Genomic DNA, 20,225 nt, shown 5'->3' on the forward strand with positions numbered 1-20,225 from the left:
CTCAAAACCAAGCAAGATTTTGAAAATGACCCCCCATCAAAATGGCCGGCCCCAGCTCCCCTTACGGGTAAAAAACGACCAGCCCCTTAACCGAAAACAACGTTGACATCCTGGAGGTCAAAATTGGCAATCGGAAGTTGATATTTTCTCTCTTAAACTGCACTGACTGGACAAATTCGTACAGCGGGGGCTATTTCTAAAACAAAGGCATTCAGATGTGTTGTGTGAGATAGAAGTTCAGGACCGAAGAGGTCCATCAAGCAAGACATCAAACTTCCTGTTTAATTTTCGTGATGTCTATTCTCGTTGCTTAACAACCTAACAGGAAAGCAAACAACAATAAAGTGGGTTGAATGAAAACTCCATGACTTGTTCCTAATTTCAGACGTTGAGATTTACTAAGTGCAATAAGGGTTCAAAACTTTAATTAAATCCAGCATAAAATTATGGACATTTCAAGGTCATATATCCAACTTTTTGTAAGCTTTTATATATATTTTTTAAAAGAATGTTTTTCTTAGTAAAAAGTTTGAATTTGCAGTTGTTAATACTTTTTTCACCAATTACAAAGAACTAACGACAAAATTTTAAACATAGTTTTTTTTTCAGAGTCTGGTCGATGTCTGTTAGAACGGACACATTTTATCGACTTTGTTTTTCACCAGAGCACTGTACTGCAATCTTTCTCACGAGAAATCCGTTTTTGCGTAAAACTCATTTGTCAAACAAATTTTTGACCATGTGATTTGAGTATAGCCTTTGATTCTAACTTGTTTTTAACTCTCTTGATGTCTAAAGTGTTGTCAGTTGCAAAAACCCAGAGAGCAGTAGCTAGTAAACGGTTTCTTCAAAACATGTTAACCTAACTTCAAGATACCTCCATTTTTGTTGTCATCTGACCCAGTTCCCACTCGTCTTATCAAAAGGGTTGCCCAACTATCATGCCTATGTTACAGGTCAATTTGATTTCAGGTTAACTTTTTTTAACATAAGGTTGTTTCTCAATTTCCTTTGTCTCCTAGCTCTAATTATTGATGAATTAGGGCTAAAAAACAAAGGAAACTGAGAATCAGCCTAGGTTAAATCAAAATTAACCTGAAATCAAATTTGACCTGTAACACTTTAGTCTCCCTCGCAGCCGTTTTTTGCATGTCACGCAACGCTCTTGGGGGAACGTTGCGTGACATCCAAAAAATGGCTGCGAGGGAGACTAGTAACATTTAGATCGAAATCAATGGCATCTCAATGCTTCACACCGGGACAACCAGGTTGAGTGTAAATAATATTTCTTGCAGATGTTTATCTCAATTTAACTTCGGAGAGACCATTAACACTAGCTGATAAAGGAACTTTGTACACTTTGGCACATGACTGCCGAACACAGGTCACCAATTGGCGACTTTTGTTGCGAGTTTAGTCGCCAATTTTTTTTTTACTGGCCATGACGACCAAAATGGTCGCAGCTTGGAGCGCTGGTTGTCAAATATTTATATGATTAAGATATCTACCTAAAGGGGCAAGTCATTCTCAGGGTAAACCAGTATTTATCAGTTAACCTCAAGAGCATGACAATTCGATATTCCCCTGGGTTAGTGCAGCAAAAAACCAGCCGCATAAACCAAAGTGAATAGCAAGATTCGAGTTACGTTATAAAGAACACAACAATCTGAACAATGATCCCCAGCCCTTACACAATAACACAATAAACTTCACACAATAGAACGCGCGACTCAAAGCATCACAATTCCCATGGGCATTTTTCGGGTAATTCTGCCTGTGTTTAGCTTTTCGTCTAGTGCATAAAGTAGTTGAAATGATTCTAAAAATTACAAATTATTTGCACTACTGTTGTGGTAAACAGGCAATTGAAAAAAAAGTACTATCGACGTTACCGATTTCCTTTATCTTCCTCTTTTTTTCATCTGCACATCTTCGACCGATCGCGATCGCCATTCACTTCCTGCAGCAAACGCAATACTACTTCATGTAATACAAAACTAACGGTGCGAAAGCAGTTTCACACGGTGGGGGATTGGGCTCCTGGGCCGGGTTGTTCAAAGAAGGGTTACGATTAAGCCCGGGAGGGGGGGCACTTGGGAATTTTTTGGGTGGGTATGTGCCGCCCGGGACTCCAAATTGGCACCCCGTTCTAAAAAAATTTCACCTAAAATTGTTACCCCGTTCTAGAAATGGGCCAATTTTTTATACCCCGTTCTAGGGTGCAACAAGAGTACAACAGTTTGCTTGTTAACGCATTGAACGGTATTTTTAAAAGCAATCTGTCCTTGAATAAAAAAAGTGAAATGGCTGCTTACAAAACTGGATCTTTGGTACGTTCGAAATATTATACCCCGTTCTAGAAAACGCCTCTGAAATGGATACCCCGTTCTAAATCAGGAGCTTCAAAATCACGACCCCGTTGGGCGGCACATACCAGTATAGGTAATGTATGGGAGTACCCCCTCCCCGGGCGATTAAGGTTAAGCAAGGTTAAGATAACCCAGGGTTAATGCAAAATTTGAATTTAGATATCAAAGCTTAAAAAGCAAAATCAGTGTTATTATTTTTGTCTACAGTTTAATGATTGGATAGCCTAAAAAAGGATAGAGAAAATAATCCAGGAAAATGCTTTTGAACAAACGAAAAAGAAACCTGGGTTAAACTTTAACCCTGGGTTGAATTGATCGAGCCCCGTATTTTATGAGATCATCAAGGCCAGGCTTCGCAAATCCTCAGGTTTGGTGTTGATCGAGCCAATTATCTACAACCGTTCAAAAACTTGAGAATTTACTAAGAAATGTATGGATCTCCCTGCAGGTCTGTAATTTCTTTAAATTATGGAGTCTGTTATTGGCTCTCGCGTTCCATGTTGGCTCGGTAACATGATGTAAACCATGTAAACAGCTGATATTCCCCGAGGATATCGCCGTCACGGGTTTTCCCGCCAAATGACGTCTGAGGAAAGAGCGCAGAAATATATTCCATCCTGATGACCCGTCAACCAAGATCTAGACGGTTTCTGTAAATTTTCAACCAATCAGAACCAATAACCATATGTGGGTAGTGACAAGGTCATCGATATGGAATTTCTGAGCTCGATCCTCACTTCTCAGACGTCATTTCCAGGGGAAATCAGTGCCTGTGTCGCGAATTTTCTTTTTCAGGCTAGCCAACACTGCTGGGGAGTTTCACCGCGAAACGACGTCTGACAAGTCTGTGAAACAAGTGCAGAAATTTTTCCTGATACTAATGAGCAGCTTCGCAGCTCCTTAGGCGGTATGGGGCGCGATCCATTCAACCAAACTTTTCCGGAAATTTCGGTCCAAAACTCAATGGATCGGTTCGGTCCAACCGGAAAAGTTTCGAGAAAACGCCCCTTTTGAGGTGGTCCTCTTTTCCCGGTCGGACCGGTTGGAATTTTGTTTCAATGGATCGCGCCCATGGTTTTCGTGCTAGCGCGAAAGCTATCCTGTATAGAGTGAGAACCATTTCACTTGTCATTCCGAGAATCTTGTCTATTCCATATCCTGCCGCCGATACCCACTTCGAATTCTTTACACCGGTGAGACTGGAAGAAACCTCAGGAGTCGCTTCAGCGAACATCTGCGAAGAATAAGCAACAACACTCCTGGGTGTCCTTTGGCCCAACATTTCAACTCCACTGGCCACAGTATTTCTGATGTCCAGGTGCGTGGCATGGTGTGGCATTATGCAGTGGTACTAACATTCAACGAAAGCAACGTGAGATGCGGCTGACTTTTCAGCTAGGTACCGTTCAGCCGAAAGGACTGAATATCAATTTCAGTTTCATTTGAATTGGGACGTTATGTTCATCCTCCGCACGCTATCATACAACCTCGTCCCCAGTGCTTTTCCCTCAAAAAAAAGGGGTGGGGCGGGAAAAGGGCCTTTTCCCGCCCCACCCATTTTTTGAGGGAAAAGCCCTGGGGACGAGGTTGGCTATTATATGCGCGCGTACATCGATCATTTTTATGCTGCATATGAAATTGCATAGTACTGTACAACGGTTTTTTCTCACAATGAAGAAGGATCATAAACCCGAAACGTTTGTGTTTTTTGAAAACATTTGACACTTTTTGATCAGTGTCCTTTAGGGAGTGTCACCTTATCAGCTAGTGTGAACATAGCCTAAGTGAACTGAAGTAACTATGAAATTCTTTGTATTTGTAACTCTCACAAAAGATCATGATAACCTCTTGCGATAAACCATTAGCGTAAAATTTGACCTGAAGAGACCCGACCGAAGTTTGGATAACTTCCACACGAATGCGGATATTTTTGAAACAGCATAGTTTTTTTTACATGAATAGGCCTTCCGTACACACGAAACCAGTGAATCCGCTCACCAAACCGCACTGTTTAATTTTAAAAGCACTCCCCAGAGTAGTTTAAGGCCTCTTGCACATTATGGTCAAATGTCCGGATTAGTGTCAGTGGAAATGAAACTTTATACCACATAAAAGACGAACTATGCATTAAGTATCTAAAAGAAGAGATTTTTTCACCGATCTGTTGATTTTTTGGCAAATGTAGTGGTTAATTTTTGGTCATAAAAGAGGTACGTGGGATTTTCACCTCGCCTGAGAAGTAGGAGTTTTTTTAAATAAAAACGGTATGAAATCTGAGGACAACAAGTGGTAGATAGTACCTAGGTCCATAACTGTTACGTATGCCGAGTAGTATTCAGCTGTATTGTGGATCATTAAAGGCTCCTGCTCGCAAAACACGCTGCCCAAATTATTCTGAAATTTATTTATGCTCATCACGTTCAGAAATGATCAAACTGCTTCGCTGAATTTAAAATGTCACTCAGAAAATAGATTTGTGCGGCTATAATATTAGTCTCACTGCAGGCTCCTTGTTTCACTGAAGCTCAAGTGAAAATGAACCTTCCTCCATGATTGCTATATATAAAAACTGAAACGGTTCTTATTCTATAAATGTCTCTTGATATAGGAAAAGGTAAAGTCTCTGCAGTTTATTTTTATTTCTTTTGCTGTTGCCATGCCAGCTGGTAACCGGCTGTGTTTTCCCAATTTTAAAGTCCTTAAATTTACATATACTTTTAATTTATTCTCTATAAACATCCTGCATGTGACCACCTATAGTACATTAGGATAACTAAGAACACGTCATTAATTTTCTATCGTAGGTTATCAACACAACACGGTCTAGATTGAAGTCATCAGTTGAGAACAACAGTTGGTACATTTTAAAACATTAACTTCCCGAGACAGAAAATGGAGGTAGGACGAAGGGTTTTTATTATCTTCTCAAAAAACTATGATATGAAGGATATTAATTTATGACATGTGCCGCTGCCGACGGGATCTCGACCCGTTATTTTATCTTAAAGGTGCTCTCATTAAGCTGTTTATTTGATGGCAAAAAACGCCTTCAGCCCTGAAAGGCCGCATGTTACAGATAGCACCGATTTTTGATAACATATGTCACGTTATCGTATTTCTATCTGTCCTCAGTAGTATCGACTTTTTTGTCAGTTTACTGAACGGTATAAAAAGTCATGATTTGGTGCGTCATTTGCTATGAAAACTGCTCAAGCAGACGTGGACTCGTTATCAGATTGAGAGAGCGAAAAAATAGCCGTATCCCGGCCGTTCGTTCTTAACGAATTTTTCTGAGTTGAATTTCTTTCGTACTAATTATGTAACTTTCAAAAGGATATCTTTGCTACGAAAAACGGCATATCCTCAGTCTGCAAAGGCAAAAAAATAAATAACAAAGAAAATAAGATAAACTGATACTACGCGGCCAACTGAGAGACTTGGAGTTTGTTTTCTATCGCCTTATTATTTGAAAGTGTTTTTATAAAACCATAATTATAAAATTTGGCAAATAGATATCATACTATCACGAAAAGCAACATAAAATTATTTTTCTGCAAACACGCATTTACAAATATAATGTAAAACGGGAGGACTCGGAGATATGCCAGTATTTTATACGGTAAATTTGGCTTGTTAGTTTAGTAGAAGCCAGAGTCTCGGTAAACACGAAAACAGTTCACCTTTGAAAAATTTTTATGCAAATACATGGCTACCTGTTTTATGCATATAAAATTCTATAGTCAAGACTAATTTTAGGCACCTCATGACAAAAAAGACAGTAAACGACAGCGAAGTGATATCTATTCAGTTTTTGTGGCATCAACTACGTAAAAAAAATTAGCCAAGTAAGTTTATTTTTGTTTGTTTGTTTGTTTGTTTTTCAGACATGATTCAGATTGTTCAAAAGTGTTTTTGTTTCCTTTCTTTTCCTATCTGACTCTATAAAGTAAGTGATAAAATCAAAATGTTTTTATATCACAAGAGAGAATTCTCTCTTGTTTTATCATCATTGTTATTTTTAGTCCATGTTAAGAATTATGCATCGGTCAATTCCAGCCGCGCCCAGCCCCCCCCCCCCCCAACGGGCTGACCCCCGGGCATTACCTTGGATGGCAAATCCCCGGGGGTGGGGACTCTTGAGCTGTCAAATCCCCCGAGGCGGGGACAAAAATAGAGGACAAATGCCCCGTCAGTTTATGGTTTTAGAAAATTATCGACATTGAAATTAATAGAGCACTGTAAAGTTATATTAAACTATGAAAGAATGTTCTTCAAATAATATCAACAGAAATTTGATTCACCAACCAAAAAACGTAGATTCACGTCGATAGCTCCGGAGTTTCGCCATGAAATTCTGGCTTGATAAGCACTGAAGAAATGCATGCTTAAGATCGAGAACATGCCTTTACAATGAAGGAACCTGTCCTTGACAGATGAGCCAATCTTCTGTTTTCCAGTAATATCCTCTCCTCCTCTGTGTAGTTATATTCTGATAGGAAACCGCGCGCGTGTCAAAAGGTTGGCAGATGCCCGGCCCCCGGGCAGCGCAAATTGTTGCAAATGCCCCACCCGGGACTGAAAAGGCGGGCAAATGCCCCCCAGTAGCCTAGGGGCGTTGGGCGCACCTGGAGTTGACTGATGCATTTACCTTCTTATGAAATTTAATTACAAATTCTATTCATATTCATTTTGTTTATTCCCCTTTTAACCTTTATGGCTTTATGGGTATCTAATTTTGCGGTTACCACTTTCATATGAATTGCACGGTTTATAAGAAATTACTTATCGTAAAAGGATAAAATCGTTAACAATTAGTAATGTATCACGAAATCTCTTACAAGTTTTATGCTATGTTTCAATCGTACCCTGCGATCAGGCCTGGAGAAACCACTGCTCGCAGGGTATTTCAATCGAAACTAATAACATAAAACTTGGTCGGTTTGGAAAAAGTTATAGACTGCTGGAGTTAGTTTATTCTTTAGAGAATGTGTGACCTACGACGTTAATTATTCATGAATTGCAAAATTAATTTAGAATAGATTTCACGGTAATGCAATACTGTAGTATACCCCAAGGTTACGAACAAAGATTCTTCGTTTGACGACCTGATCGTTCTTGCTGTGTTTCAATATAGGTTGTTTGACTTACAGATCACCTCGTGGTTACGGTAAACACACCAGAGAAGAAAATCCCTGCCACGTTTCTGATGATAACATCTGATTAGGACAGATGAAAATCCAATCAGAGAGATAAACTTAAAAAATTTTCCTAGACAAAGACCGAACAACACGCGAACATGGTAAGTAGCTACATGATTTGGCATATTCTCTGAGTTCAGCTTGTAAAAAAATTTTCTTTGTTCACTTGCTAATTACAATTCTTAATGACTGTTGAACTATAGATTGAGAGGTCTAGACGTTTTTATTTGTCGCTACTTCGAGCGTTCAGTGTGCTGGCTCTTTGCTCGGTGTCTTCTATCACCGCGAACACGAACTCTACCAAGACGACCGCGACACCAAACGGAAATGCTCTTAAGAGTTTCAGTTGCGAGTGGAAAGATTTGGAGTTCCCTATCACTTATGGACCAGGAATTGCTGCATCGCTGTGCGTGCTAATAGGTGGATTCCACTTGATTTTTGGTGAGGATAAAATAGATAGATGTCTATATATTTTCTCGATTGCTTTTCAGCTGCGGCCGATAGAATCTTTCAATCTGCACGCATGCATGGATCACTGACAAAGTTTTTTTTGGCGCTTCTTTCAAACATTCGCTAAACCAAATTTTGAATCGAATAGTTCAGAGACAATAAAAACAACCGGTGGAAAGCGGGTTTACAGGAAACGAGACAATAATGGAGAAATATGAAAAGTAAATGTTGAATATATTTGTGGCTGAGAAGAATACGGATACGCTAGCATTGAAAACTAAAAGTTCGGTAAAATTACCGGCCTTACATTGTAAAACAGCGACAGACATGTCTCCCTGCATTTGTAAGCTTTGACATTATCTCGAAAACGATAGCACTTTTATCGTGAAACAGTATTATTTTAAAAGCCCTTTGTTTTTAATGTGAGCGCGATCGGGTTTAAGCTGTTTACACGTTTTCACACGTCAAGAAAGTTCTGAAGAGGCATGTAGATGTAAATGGTTTTTAAATGCTTTCATTGTACCTGTGGTAAACACGGTTACAGCGAGTACAGTGATATGCCGATTACCGTTTTATAAAGACCAAACGTACTTCTTTATTCATCGCCATGGACTATATCGTCCATAGCTAAATTGGGAGATGGGCTAATTTTCGTTTCATTAGCATTTTATGTGCATGCGTCAGAACAAAAGAGAGGTTTTCACCCACTTCCGTCGACGTGATTCCATCTGTTTGTCATATAAGGGATCACTTGCCGTACTTAAATTCTAAAAGTCAGCTGTTGTACACGATATCGTCGCCTTAGAACTAGAACACACTGGCTTTGCGATCGTTTATTAGCTTTCTGCTCTATTGCTCACAGTTTACTAAACAAGACAATCTCTAAGCAACTCGAGTTTGTGTGGTCTATTTCTGGAGCCCCAGTTAAACATCTGTTGTCGTCCACTTCGGGTTGAAACAATTTTAGCTAATTCGTACTGCATACAGACCCGCCATATATATGCTAAGTAAAGTGAACAAAGGAAAGCAAAGTCAAAGAGAGTGGAGAACCCAGTGGGGGGCCCTTCAAAATGAATCACAAGAGCCATTTTTTAGGGCACAAAATCTCATCGCCCCCCCCCCCCACACACACACACACACACACTAAAAGATATTTAATCCGTATATGCATATGCAGAGTCAATATTAACCTAAATCAAAGGATTGAGTTCCAAATCTAATCTCATCTTCAAATTTTGTAAAATAATGCAAATTACTGCCAAAGGGAGGTTTCAGTTGAATGCATGCATGGCCTGACAGCACACATACATGCAGGGACTTTGTCCAATTGACTTTGGGCTTCTCATGAGCTGCCAAGAAGACAAAGCAGGCATTCTACTGTCAGCCTTTTTAACCTGTGCTTTTATTGTCATTCCTAAATTAAAATGGCAGGGACCTTGCTCTTCTTAATCTGGCCAATGACTAGTTGTATTTTTATCAGATTAGTCATGGAAATTGTATCTTAACCTTAAGATCAATGTGATCCATTAGACATCTTTTGTTTGTGTATTCAGGGCAGTGGGTTATCTTTCAAAAAATCATTAATATTTAATCTATGTTTGCTTTTTTGCATTTAAAAATAATTCTTCTTCTTTTTTTCATCCAGTAATTTTTTATTTAAACATCCTCTGTCAGTTTTATTAACTCTTTATTGCTTTCAGCTTCCTATCATATCATTATGAACTTATTATTCTCACTTTTCCCTTAGTCCAAAATGTCAGCCATCTTCTCCTGGGGAGGAGAGGGATGACATTTCAGACTACTTTTCCCTCAAAAAACCTAATTGGTTTGTTTTGTTTTTATTTTGGGGCGGAGGGGGTGTGGTTCAAATTTATTTTTACAGCAAACAAATTATTGACACTGCTCAATTGCATTAATTTAGCTTTATTAGGCCAGTTTCAAACGCTGTGCTACTGCCCTGAGGAAATCAAATGATCAAAATAAATTGACTTTACAACACAGTAGCGGGACGTTTGAAACCAAGTCATGCTACTGCAGCTTTGCTGTGCTACATGGCGGTAGCTTGACTTGGTTTCAAATGTCCCGCTACTGCTGTACTACTCCTTAAAGGCAAGTGACTATGGGGTTGTTGTTGTTTTGTAGGATTCAAAAAGCAAAGAGCCACTCTATTCCTGACTGGATTTTCATCTGCAGCATTTCTTACATACATGATATGCTTAATCAGAAGTTCTCTTCATATTCAGTACATCCTTCTCATAACAGCTGCTGTGGGCATCTTTGGAGGAATCCTCTGCACAACAGTGATTTTCTGTGGACTATTTACCAGTGGAATTGTCGCTGGGTTTAGCTTATCAATGGTCTTCCTTTTTGGCTTGGCATCACTGTACCAGTACACTACACTCTCAATACCCATTGGTGTACTCGTAAGTGTGAGCGTTTTATTGGCAGGGGCTAGCGTTTGGTGGAAGCGTGTTCTTCTGATCATTTCATCATCAATTTATGGGGGTGTACTGATAATGGGAGGGATAGACTACTTTATTGAGGACTTGCGGTTGGTCCACCATGCTTGGGACAAAGTTTTTATAAAGCAAGACACAGGAAAACCTTGCTTTTTCTCTTGGATCATTCTTGGAGTTTGGCCTCTTATGGTGCTTGTTGGTTTGTTAGTCCAGTTCCTTAAGACAGGAAAGAAGCCTCCAAAACCAGCAAAGGGTGAGAATCATCGTAGAAATCATTCAAGTCAAAATGACCAAAGTTTCCAGCTTGTTTAAAGGTGCTTTGTAATGATATTTTATAGAATATTTGTCTGAAAAAAAGAATAGCTGAGGGATTTTACAAAAGTGTTTTAAACATGACTTTCTCGTTGTCATTCTCATTTTCATTTGTACATAGTATCACCAAATTTAAGCATAAATTTTATTAAGAAACAAATAGCATGTAACAGACCCATAAATCTATCATTTTAAAACTTGTTTGTTTCCCCTTTGCTTGTCCTTTTCTGCTGGATAGTAATTTGGCGGATAGTGCTATCCAACAATTTGAACGAGAACAGCCAGGACAAACTGCAACTTTAATTTTCCATACAAACACTTCATTTTTGTGGTTCGCATAGTACTTGACAACTTGTACCTGTCACTTATATTAGAAATGGTAGATTTAACCAAGTGGTCCGTATATAGTAACTTCTGACAGCAGTACACATGGCAACAACTTTTTACAGCGAGTTACTGTCTTCATCAAAAATGTATAGCCATATTATGTTTTAACATGATTGACACTATAAGTAATGCTCCTGAATTTTTTTATTTGTATGTAAATAATGTGTTTTATTTAAATAACATGTAGATTCTTTATGCTTGCATTAAGTAAATGCGGATCGGAAGGTTTGAGCATAAATAAAATACATTGTGTGGACTTATGAATACTGTATCAGTAAATTAATAATTATTTAAAATATTATTTTTAATTGTTTAGTTTCTAATGGCATCAGTACTGTTAAACTATACTTACATTCAACAGACAGACTAAAGGGGTGCCTGGATTAACTCCCCAGTGACTTCTAATGAACTGCTAAATTCTTTCTCATTCTGTTTTGCTTATGTGTTAATCAAACGGAGGATTGATTTCAGATCAGTGGTCACTTGGTACTTTATTCCAGGCACCCACCCACTATTACTAACTATCATTTAAGTTACTGTAAATAGAACATTTTATAGCACTTGAGTGGATTATTCCTGACAGAACTACAAGATTTGTGTGAAATATTTTTAAACCTGTTGTGTTCAAAGCTTTCATAAGGGGGTTCAAAATTCAAAGTTTGCAGGTGTATAATGAAAAGCATAAATTATCTAACTGACTTTCCAGATCAAGGAGGACCCCCCAAAGCCTTTACATTTGGGAAGGTACAAGTATGTACTTGTATATCCTTTCCAGTTGAAAGCAGTGAACAACTGCACTACTTTATTATACTGTTGCCAGCAGTAATATCTGTTATAATATGTCAAAAGTTGAACTTTTTAACTTAAGTACCATTTTAGAAGTTTTTGAATCTAGGAACCATGTAATGCTGTTTGACAGGGCAAGGTAATGAAGATTTTTTGGCAATAAATGATTTAACAATGTTGAGAACTATCTTTTTTTTTCATTTGCGAAACTTCATTTTAAACAGTAAATAGATCTTATTCACGATACCTGCAATCTTTGCTCACACTTAAGGACTGGTAGGATAAAACCAATGCCACTGTGTTACTCAGGGGGCAAACAAGACTGATAAAATCTCCAAATTTAAGAAATCACTGATGAGTTTATTATTTTATTCTACATAACAGGAAATGAAGAACTCTTTACCTTAAAAACAATAATGGGAAATTTTATTTATAAATTTATTTTTTTGGGACACAATAGTAGTGACCATAGATGTCCTCACAGCTAGAAATAATGATGTAAAACATGCTCGAACTCGAACTGTACATTTTGCATGACTAAAATAATTATTGTTGTTTTGTCTTCAGAGAATACACAAAATTGACTGCCATTACTCATATTGGCCTAATTTATCACTTGTTTGCCCCCTGAATTACCATGTGACATTGCTTTTAAGCCATCAATTCTAAAACATGTCAGATGGGGTGTATCATGAATAAGTTCTATTAATATCACTCATATTTTTATCCTTACATCCATGCGCAGACTTTCACAACAAGCATTATTCAATGGGATCTCCATTTTACTCGGCACCTGATGACATAGAAATGACTGAACGCCTTGTGGAGCAAGACCAAGTACCTCCAACCCCATCCCTGAATATGGACCACACCCCACTAAGGTCACCTTTACTAATGGGCAAGGATGACTAATGTATCACATGGACAGAAATCATGAACCATCATAATTTTTTGTTGGGCACAAAGTTATTTTTGCCTTTTTATCATGATCATCACTGTCATCACAATGACTAAAAAACTTAGGACTCTATTCACAAAAGGAACTAAACAGTTTTTACCAAGGTATTGGATTCTGCATTCCCTCTGAATATGTAGAGTTCACACTAACTGGAAGTTTAGTGGAAGTCAATAGTGGTCCTTTTTAGAAAGTTTAGAGAAATTTCTCTGGACTGCTTTTAACCATATACTTGTCAGAATAAAGCCTTAGTTATACCATTAATAGTTAATTACCACTAACATAAAATTCGTATGTAAAAATTGAAATCTGTACTGTAAAGTAGTGATTGTTTTAAGGTAAAAGTTCAAAACATGTACATTAATGTGGATCAGAAAAAAATATCAAATTACTATAAAAAAGTCTTTGTCAAAAGAGGCAAGTAACCAGCTAGCCAGAACCCCCTCAAAATTGGCTGGTTTGACCTTCGGAGTGAACTCAAAGGGCTTAACTCAACATTTTTTCTTGTGTTAACTCTTGTTCTGGAAAACTTCAAGGCCATAAAAGTAGTTTGAGACGAGACAAAAACACAATTTAAACTATATTTTGTTTTCCCAGGTTTAAAAAGGATGACAACTTAATGTTTTGGCTTTGCACTTCAAATACAAAAATACAAGGAGAGAAATGAAACAATGTTCTTTGAGTCAATTAAGGTAACATGTAAATATAACAACATAATAATTTATTTTGAGCCAAATGGAGAATAATCCCAAAATTTAATAATAGGTCTTTTTTTAACCAAAGGCACTCAATTTTGTAAATAAAAAATTATTCACCAAAACAGCCAGCATACATAATTACTGATTATATTTCCAAATGCATCAGCCAGTTAGTTTGAAAAAGTGTTTTCGGCAATGGGGAGAGTTGAGAAAATAATGTTTTTTAGAAAAAAACATCTGGCCTGGCTACAGTCCTCATTATCCTTTTCTGATTCACACTGTAACTATAAAACTAAACACATAATATAATATAGCTAGTTAATATTGCTTTTCCATCAACAAAAATTAATACTCATATAATAACATTAATGTGACCAGTATACATGTAAAAGAAGTGGTAAATCATTACTTCAACCAATAAATACTCATTGTAAAATAAAAATGCTTATGCAAAAAGCCAATAGCCAGAAACCACCACATAAGTACATATTTTATAAAGTGGACACTAAAATTAATGCCTGTGTGGGAATTTTTTATATCATTATTATCTAAGAAGGAAAGAAAGAATTCCTTGGAAAATTCTTGATAATAAAATCTTAACAGTTTTAAAAATATTACTTCTGAAACTACAGGGTTAGTGTAACTAGACAGAGAAAAAAAAGAACTATGAAATGCTGAAAATAAGTCATCCTTGCAAATAATTTATTGATAGTTTTACAAAGGAACAAAAGGCTAAATCATAATTATTTATAAGAAAAGAATGTTTAGTACACCGTTAATTTAGTTAATTCAGGTGTTCAAGAACAAGAACGATTAACATTATTTTATGAATAAAAAAATGAAATACTATAATGATAATAAAATATTACTGGTATATTATTAAAGTTGTTTGTAATAATTTTATTATGACATAGAAGGCTAAAGTAATGTATTATTTATTGAGTTTACAATTTTGAGCAACATTCGTGTATTGTCACAAATAAAAAGAACCTTTGTACAGTCTACTTTATCTCTCCTGGTTAACTTTTTAAACACAGTCTGAAACAAAGTAGAAGCTTTAGGACTGCTAGTGAAAAGTTAGCTTTCATAAGCTCAAGTGATATTCACTTCATAGTACCCAAGCTTCTATTGAAGTGCATTGTATGGTGGCCTGAAACTGAGGGAGAAAGAATCAGGTGAAAATAACAATATATCCAATATCTCCAGTGGGGGAAAAAACCTTGAATTCCAGTCTGTCCTTTGGGCAAACTGCTCTCATATTTGCTTGCCCAGGACCACTTCTTGCTTGTGAAAGTTAATAATTTGTTAGAGAATGAGTTATTGGGATCCTTGTTCATTGGGCAAATAAGTTAAAAAGTTGCTTGCCCACAAGAAAATCCACTCTTTCTGGATGGGTCTTTTTTCTAACCCTATCGCTGAATTACACTTTAAATCGTTTGACCCAAACCAACTACTTCAGTTTTAATCGTTTCAGCCTCTCACTACTGGTCTTCATGAGGCAATGTAAAAACATTTATTTTGGTTTTCTTATCTATTACATGTACTTGCATTCTGTCAAGTAATAGCCAGCGTGGCAGGTGTTAAAAGGGGAAGGGGAAGGAGGAATTTGGGCGTGCGAGAGTGCATGGGGCGCGCAAGGGAGAAAGGAAAGGAACGCCTGCAAGGACGCCATTGTTTTCTCCATTTTTCAGGCTCAGATTCTGAGCGTGAAAATAGTGATTGGTCAGAATTAATTAAATGTCAATCTTTGACTTAATACCTTTTTCTGATTGGCTTACATCAACGTTAACGTCATGCCATTTTAGTAGCTAAACATATGTCATCAGTGAAGCATGATGAGATTTCACTACGGGAATTCATCGTTAGAAGCCATCAATTTCAGCTTAAAAGGAGAATAGAAAAAAGCAGTTAAAGAACCGTATGAAGGAAAGTATCATTTCCCAACGGCTTGTCGATTTTACTCACCAGAAGAAAGAAAGGAAAAATCATGCCCCCGTTTGCTTGTTATCTGCTGTTTGACCCGCGTTATCAACGGGCAAGATAATTGAAGACAAAGTGATCTAACTTTTGGCGGTTTTTGGTAGAGGACTTCTTCTCGCTGGTTATAAAACTGCCAGGAACTTACTTTAATAATAAATTTTTGCCTTCTTGCAGATCTTCGAAGTTCAGCTCTTCTATCCCCACTACGAGCGTTCGTGATCCAATGGATCCAATTCGTCCTGATAGAAATTCAAAGAGTGCATGACGGAAAAGTGTTTTAATTTTTCTTAGACAAGCATTGCATTGAAAGTTGTGAAGAGCTGCTACATTTCTTATTATAAATAGTTTTCCAGCCTGATTCCTTCAGCAACAACTTGAATAGATTTATGCTGGATTTTATGTAACTTGGCATGCATCATTGCAACTTTCAAGGAAGATTCCTTCGATGGACGACCGCATTTTAACTTTTTTTATTGTACCTTCAGGGTTGTCATAATTAAGAGCCGGGGTCCGGCGATTTTCCCCGGCTACTTTTATTGGAAAATAGAAGAAAAATAGAACCAAAAGAAATCCCTAGCCATTTGATTCCCCGCCTACTTGTTGTATCTACCCGGCAACTTGAAATCTTAGTGACAACCCTGACCTTTACTTTAGATTTCTTGTTTTAGGAAAACAAAAGAAAAACAGTGTGAGAAATATGACTAGAATACCTACATTGCGGCCAGACTTATTTGACAGCTAGTTATTCACAGTTGCTTTATTTTTGTTATTTTTTTAATTAGTAGGTCGGATGGCTAAAACAATGGCTTCCTTGCAGGCGTTCCCCTCCTCCCTCCTCCCTCGCGCGTGGTCTTGTGCCCTAGTTCCCTTCCCCTTCCTTGCAGGTGGAATGGAGAACATGTGGTCCAAGTTTGAGCTTCCGGCGACTTTTCCTCTGGGCGCTACTCAGAGTGGCGACATGAAAAAGTACCAAATTTTTTATAAGTGTCTTTAGGGGGGTTAACCTAACATCGAAAAAATCCACGCGGGCTAGTCAAGTAAATATACATTCCCATTAAACCAACTCATACAGATATGTGACTACCAAAAACATTTATTTGAAATTAAATCAAAAGGGAAACTCCATATTACAAAGGCAGTTTACTCTAGGATTGGCTTCTCATGATAATCGAAATCATCTCTACAATTACACCAGGTTTATGGCATCAAACTAAGCCACAAAATAAGATAAATGTTTTTGGTTAAATAATAATACATGTAAAATTCCACCAGAAACCAACTTCAAAAAAATGCACCTGTAATTAGTGTATTTTATATTTACAGTCACATAGGGGTACAAAAGTTTTGCTTCATGGCCGTGATGGATCTTGAATGACAATCATCAGGTATTCTTTGTCTAAAAATAAAAAGAAAAAAATTGACATTTGCTAGAAAAAAAATGCTTAAAAGCATAGAGAGTAGGGGACGTTTATTAGACAATGAGTTCATTCAAGAGATGGCATGCATTAGCTCATTCAACATGACAATATGTACATGTACACTGTAATAAAATAATAATGGGACCTCTTCTGCATACAGAAATAATCTGCACTATATAATATATGCACCAATTCCAATTTCTTGGCATCAGAGACACAGCATGTAAAGTACATGTAAATCACTACATCAAATTACATGATTAAGCTAGGCTTTATTTTCAGAGAATTAAAAATGTGTACAACACTAAGATCCATTGCTGTGACTGCCACTGCTCACATCAGTGGCATGTCTGAGGGAGAGATAAAAAGTCATTGCATGTACCCCTTCTAACTCATGATTCAAGACAAAAATTCTAGGAACTCACCGGGAGCAACCATGATTTCATGCTTTTTTGATCGGATTCTGAGGAAAGTTAGATCGTTCTGGAAGAAAAATGATAGACCCTGTCAACTTGCCCCGCACTTTGGTCATCTTTCTTGAAAGTACTTCTTTGGTACATGGTAAAAAATAATAAATTATTTTTAACAAGTCATAGTAAGCTTGACAGAATCGGAATTGGAAGAATTAGAACATTTCCATTTTCTTTTGACTTCCCTCATGACTCTGTTGCTTACATGTACATTCTAGTGAAAACCAGATTGTGAGAGTCGGAATTCAAACAGAAGCAAAAGGAAAACCCAATTACAATGCTTGTTCCAAAGCTTTGCAAAAAGATTGGTTAAGTTCGTCTGCTTCTACGTGCAGACTACACAGTTTTACTACATTGCAGGATTGGAGGCTTCGGAGTTGTAAGTGGAATCAGAATGCTGTTTTATTAGATCAAAATGCTCTATACTTCTGACTTGTTCAAGGGTTGGATAACAATATCCATGGGATAAATCTCTATCCAGTCGATAGCTCAAGTGGTTTCCCTAGTACTTATCCACCTGAGAGTGATTTATCCAGTGGATAGCAGTATTTAAAGGAACAGTATCCCGTTACTGTGCATGCAAGAAACTTTGATTTTTGGACAGGATGTCGCGAAATCAAAAGATGTGAGGAGAGTAAGAGAACCTTGAAAAATCTGTTTGCATCGCGCTTAGCCGAGTTTGATACTATACTAAAACTTCTCAGGATTACAGATCAATGATATATTGTTCCCATTGAGTTTCGATTTGGGCGAAATAGGGATTTTTTGGCGTTACTTTTATTGCCATTGGCCGGAGGCTTATTTCTTCTGCCAGGTTCCATACAAGCTCAGATAATTGTAAAAGGAATACGCAGAAATGAAACAGCAACAATAGGGACTGTAAGAAAGAAACCATTGAGACATGGATGTGACTGAGAAGATCTTGTGAAATTAAGCTTCGTGAAGCAGAATGTTTTGCAACGACGCATTCGTAAACTTTTAAATGAATCTCTGTATGGCCGACAAAATCAAACAAACAGGTGCTACATGTTTAGAAAAACTAGTGCAATGAAATCATAACATAATTTTTGACTAACCTTTGCGATAATTCATCGCGTTGAGATTGCATTTTTATTTATATCTTACAAATGTTTGAGGCTAGAACGCAAGCAAATCAGCCAAATATTACTGGACTTGGAACAATTGACCTCTGACATGAGTTTCACATTAGAAAAGCTGTTTTTAAAGGGAGCGGAACGAGATTTTTGGGGCCGTGAGGCAGCCCTGCTAGCGACAAAATTGGGATGAGTCTGCGTGCCTCGAACCAAATTTTAAATAACACGAAACACTTCTTCGAAAGTCTAAAATGTCACTTGAGAATGTAAACAACAAATCTCCGTCGACGGTGCGGTCTGGAAGGAAATCTTGTCAAGTCACTTTGACAGGTCTATTGTCTTTTGAAGGAAAAACAGATAACGCTCACGCGTGCGCAGAATCGGGACACTGTTCCTTTAACATTTGAACGACTGGGACCTTAAGATGACTCTTACTCTACTGAAAACCAGCCCTCACTGGCCAAGACTCTAAGTAACACAGTAGCAAATTGGATGCTAAGGAGATAGTTGCTTACACTGCCAACAATGCTTTGAATCAAAATCCACCAGCCATGATTTAGGTTCATGATACACCATCACAACACGATGGTGCTGCTGATAGCTCTGGCCCCAGTTGTTCAACTGGATAAATATCACTACCCACTGGATGACGCAACTGGTTTCGTTTACACGAATTCGCTGGATAGTGACTTATCCAGTGGATTTTCGATAGTGCTATTCATCTTTTGAACAACTGGGGCCTGCTCACCTGATTTGATGATGACCAGCTATATGCGGCGGAAATGTTGGGATAAACATTGAAGCGACTATATACGATCATTTTTCAGTAGTACTTTCACATGTTACTATTCTTATGCCGTATAAACTGGTTCAACCTTTGCAAGCTTAGCCTGTACATGTAGCTGAAACTGTATGTTGCTCTTATGTTCAGGAGTACTTTCGTATGGTTTATGGTACCATTTGTTTATCAATTTATCACAAAAGTAACTTCAGTACTTCTTCAAATAAATACTTTTGTCATTCCTTGGGGCGAACTTTCTTACAGTTTACAAAGCTCACCTGAGGATCGATGTCGCGAACAGTGCTGCGAGCTTTCGCTGTCAATTGATGAATTAATCCAGCGTACTGAACTGTCGTTGAATTATCCATAGTCGTTCTTATAGGAATTCCTGCAGTATTAACGAACCAAAGAACGAAATAAGTACTTAGGAAGCTAAGTAATCTACCCGAATACGCCTTAAGCGAGATAGTGCTTCGCGTATTTTGATAAGCCATCAAAATAGATCTGAATAGATCAAAACAGCTAGCTGAGTTTCTCTACCTTCCTGATTGACGATGACTATTCCGACAACGCCTTTATGGCCCTGGATTCTCTTAAGCGATTCTTCGACTTCAGACTGCAAAGGGATAAAAAAATTCACGATAAACTATGACTACAAAGACACAAAAAGTTCAAAAAGTGAATCAAGATGCCAACCATTTTGACTTCTTCTCTTGTTTTTTGGGAACGTTGCCACGGAACAGTGAAACGCTAGGAACTATGGGACTATATTGAGCCTTCTTACAGACTAAACAGCAGTATATATAAAAGAGTATGCGCACTCAATCGCCCTTGAATAAAACTTTCCTGCTGACCTCGAAAGTGCGGG

At 37.7% G+C, this 20,225-nt stretch overlaps 2 protein-coding genes across 3 annotated transcripts; one reads left to right on the forward strand and one right to left on the reverse strand.

The window, feature by feature from the left end:
- The first annotated feature begins 5,127 nt into the window (after positions 1 to 5,127).
- Positions 5,128 to 14,618, forward strand: LOC140928323 (transmembrane protein 198-like). Of its 2 annotated transcripts, XM_073378060.1 has the most exons (6): positions 5,148 to 5,267; positions 6,254 to 6,315; positions 7,504 to 7,668; positions 7,771 to 8,008; positions 10,160 to 10,729; positions 12,707 to 14,618. In XM_073378060.1, the coding sequence occupies exons 3-6, from the start codon at positions 7,666 to 7,668 to the stop codon at positions 12,871 to 12,873; spliced, it is 978 nt and encodes a 325-aa protein (XP_073234161.1). In that variant the 5' UTR covers positions 5,148 to 5,267; positions 6,254 to 6,315; positions 7,504 to 7,665; the 3' UTR covers positions 12,874 to 14,618. The 2 variants fall into 2 exon arrangements, with proteins under 2 accessions (XP_073234162.1, XP_073234161.1); XM_073378061.1 differs by lacking the exon at positions 6,254 to 6,315 and having other exon boundaries at positions 5,128 to 5,267.
- Positions 14,619 to 16,669: 2,051 nt separating this feature from the next.
- Positions 16,670 to 20,137, reverse strand: LOC140928326 (dynein light chain roadblock-type 2). The gene is made up of 5 exons (XM_073378064.1): positions 20,054 to 20,137; positions 19,898 to 19,973; positions 19,636 to 19,745; positions 17,438 to 17,495; positions 16,670 to 16,990 (listed from the first exon to the last, which is right to left on the reverse strand). Exons 1-5 carry the CDS (start codon positions 20,054 to 20,056, stop codon positions 16,944 to 16,946), a joined length of 294 nt encoding a protein of 97 aa, XP_073234165.1. The 5' UTR covers positions 20,057 to 20,137; the 3' UTR covers positions 16,670 to 16,943.
- Between the last annotated feature and the right edge of the window lie 88 nt (positions 20,138 to 20,225).

The sequence above is a fragment of the Porites lutea genome, chromosome 2 (genome assembly GCF_958299795.1).
Source record: "Porites lutea chromosome 2, jaPorLute2.1, whole genome shotgun sequence".
Classification (NCBI taxonomy): Eukaryota; Metazoa; Cnidaria; class Anthozoa; order Scleractinia; family Poritidae; genus Porites; species Porites lutea.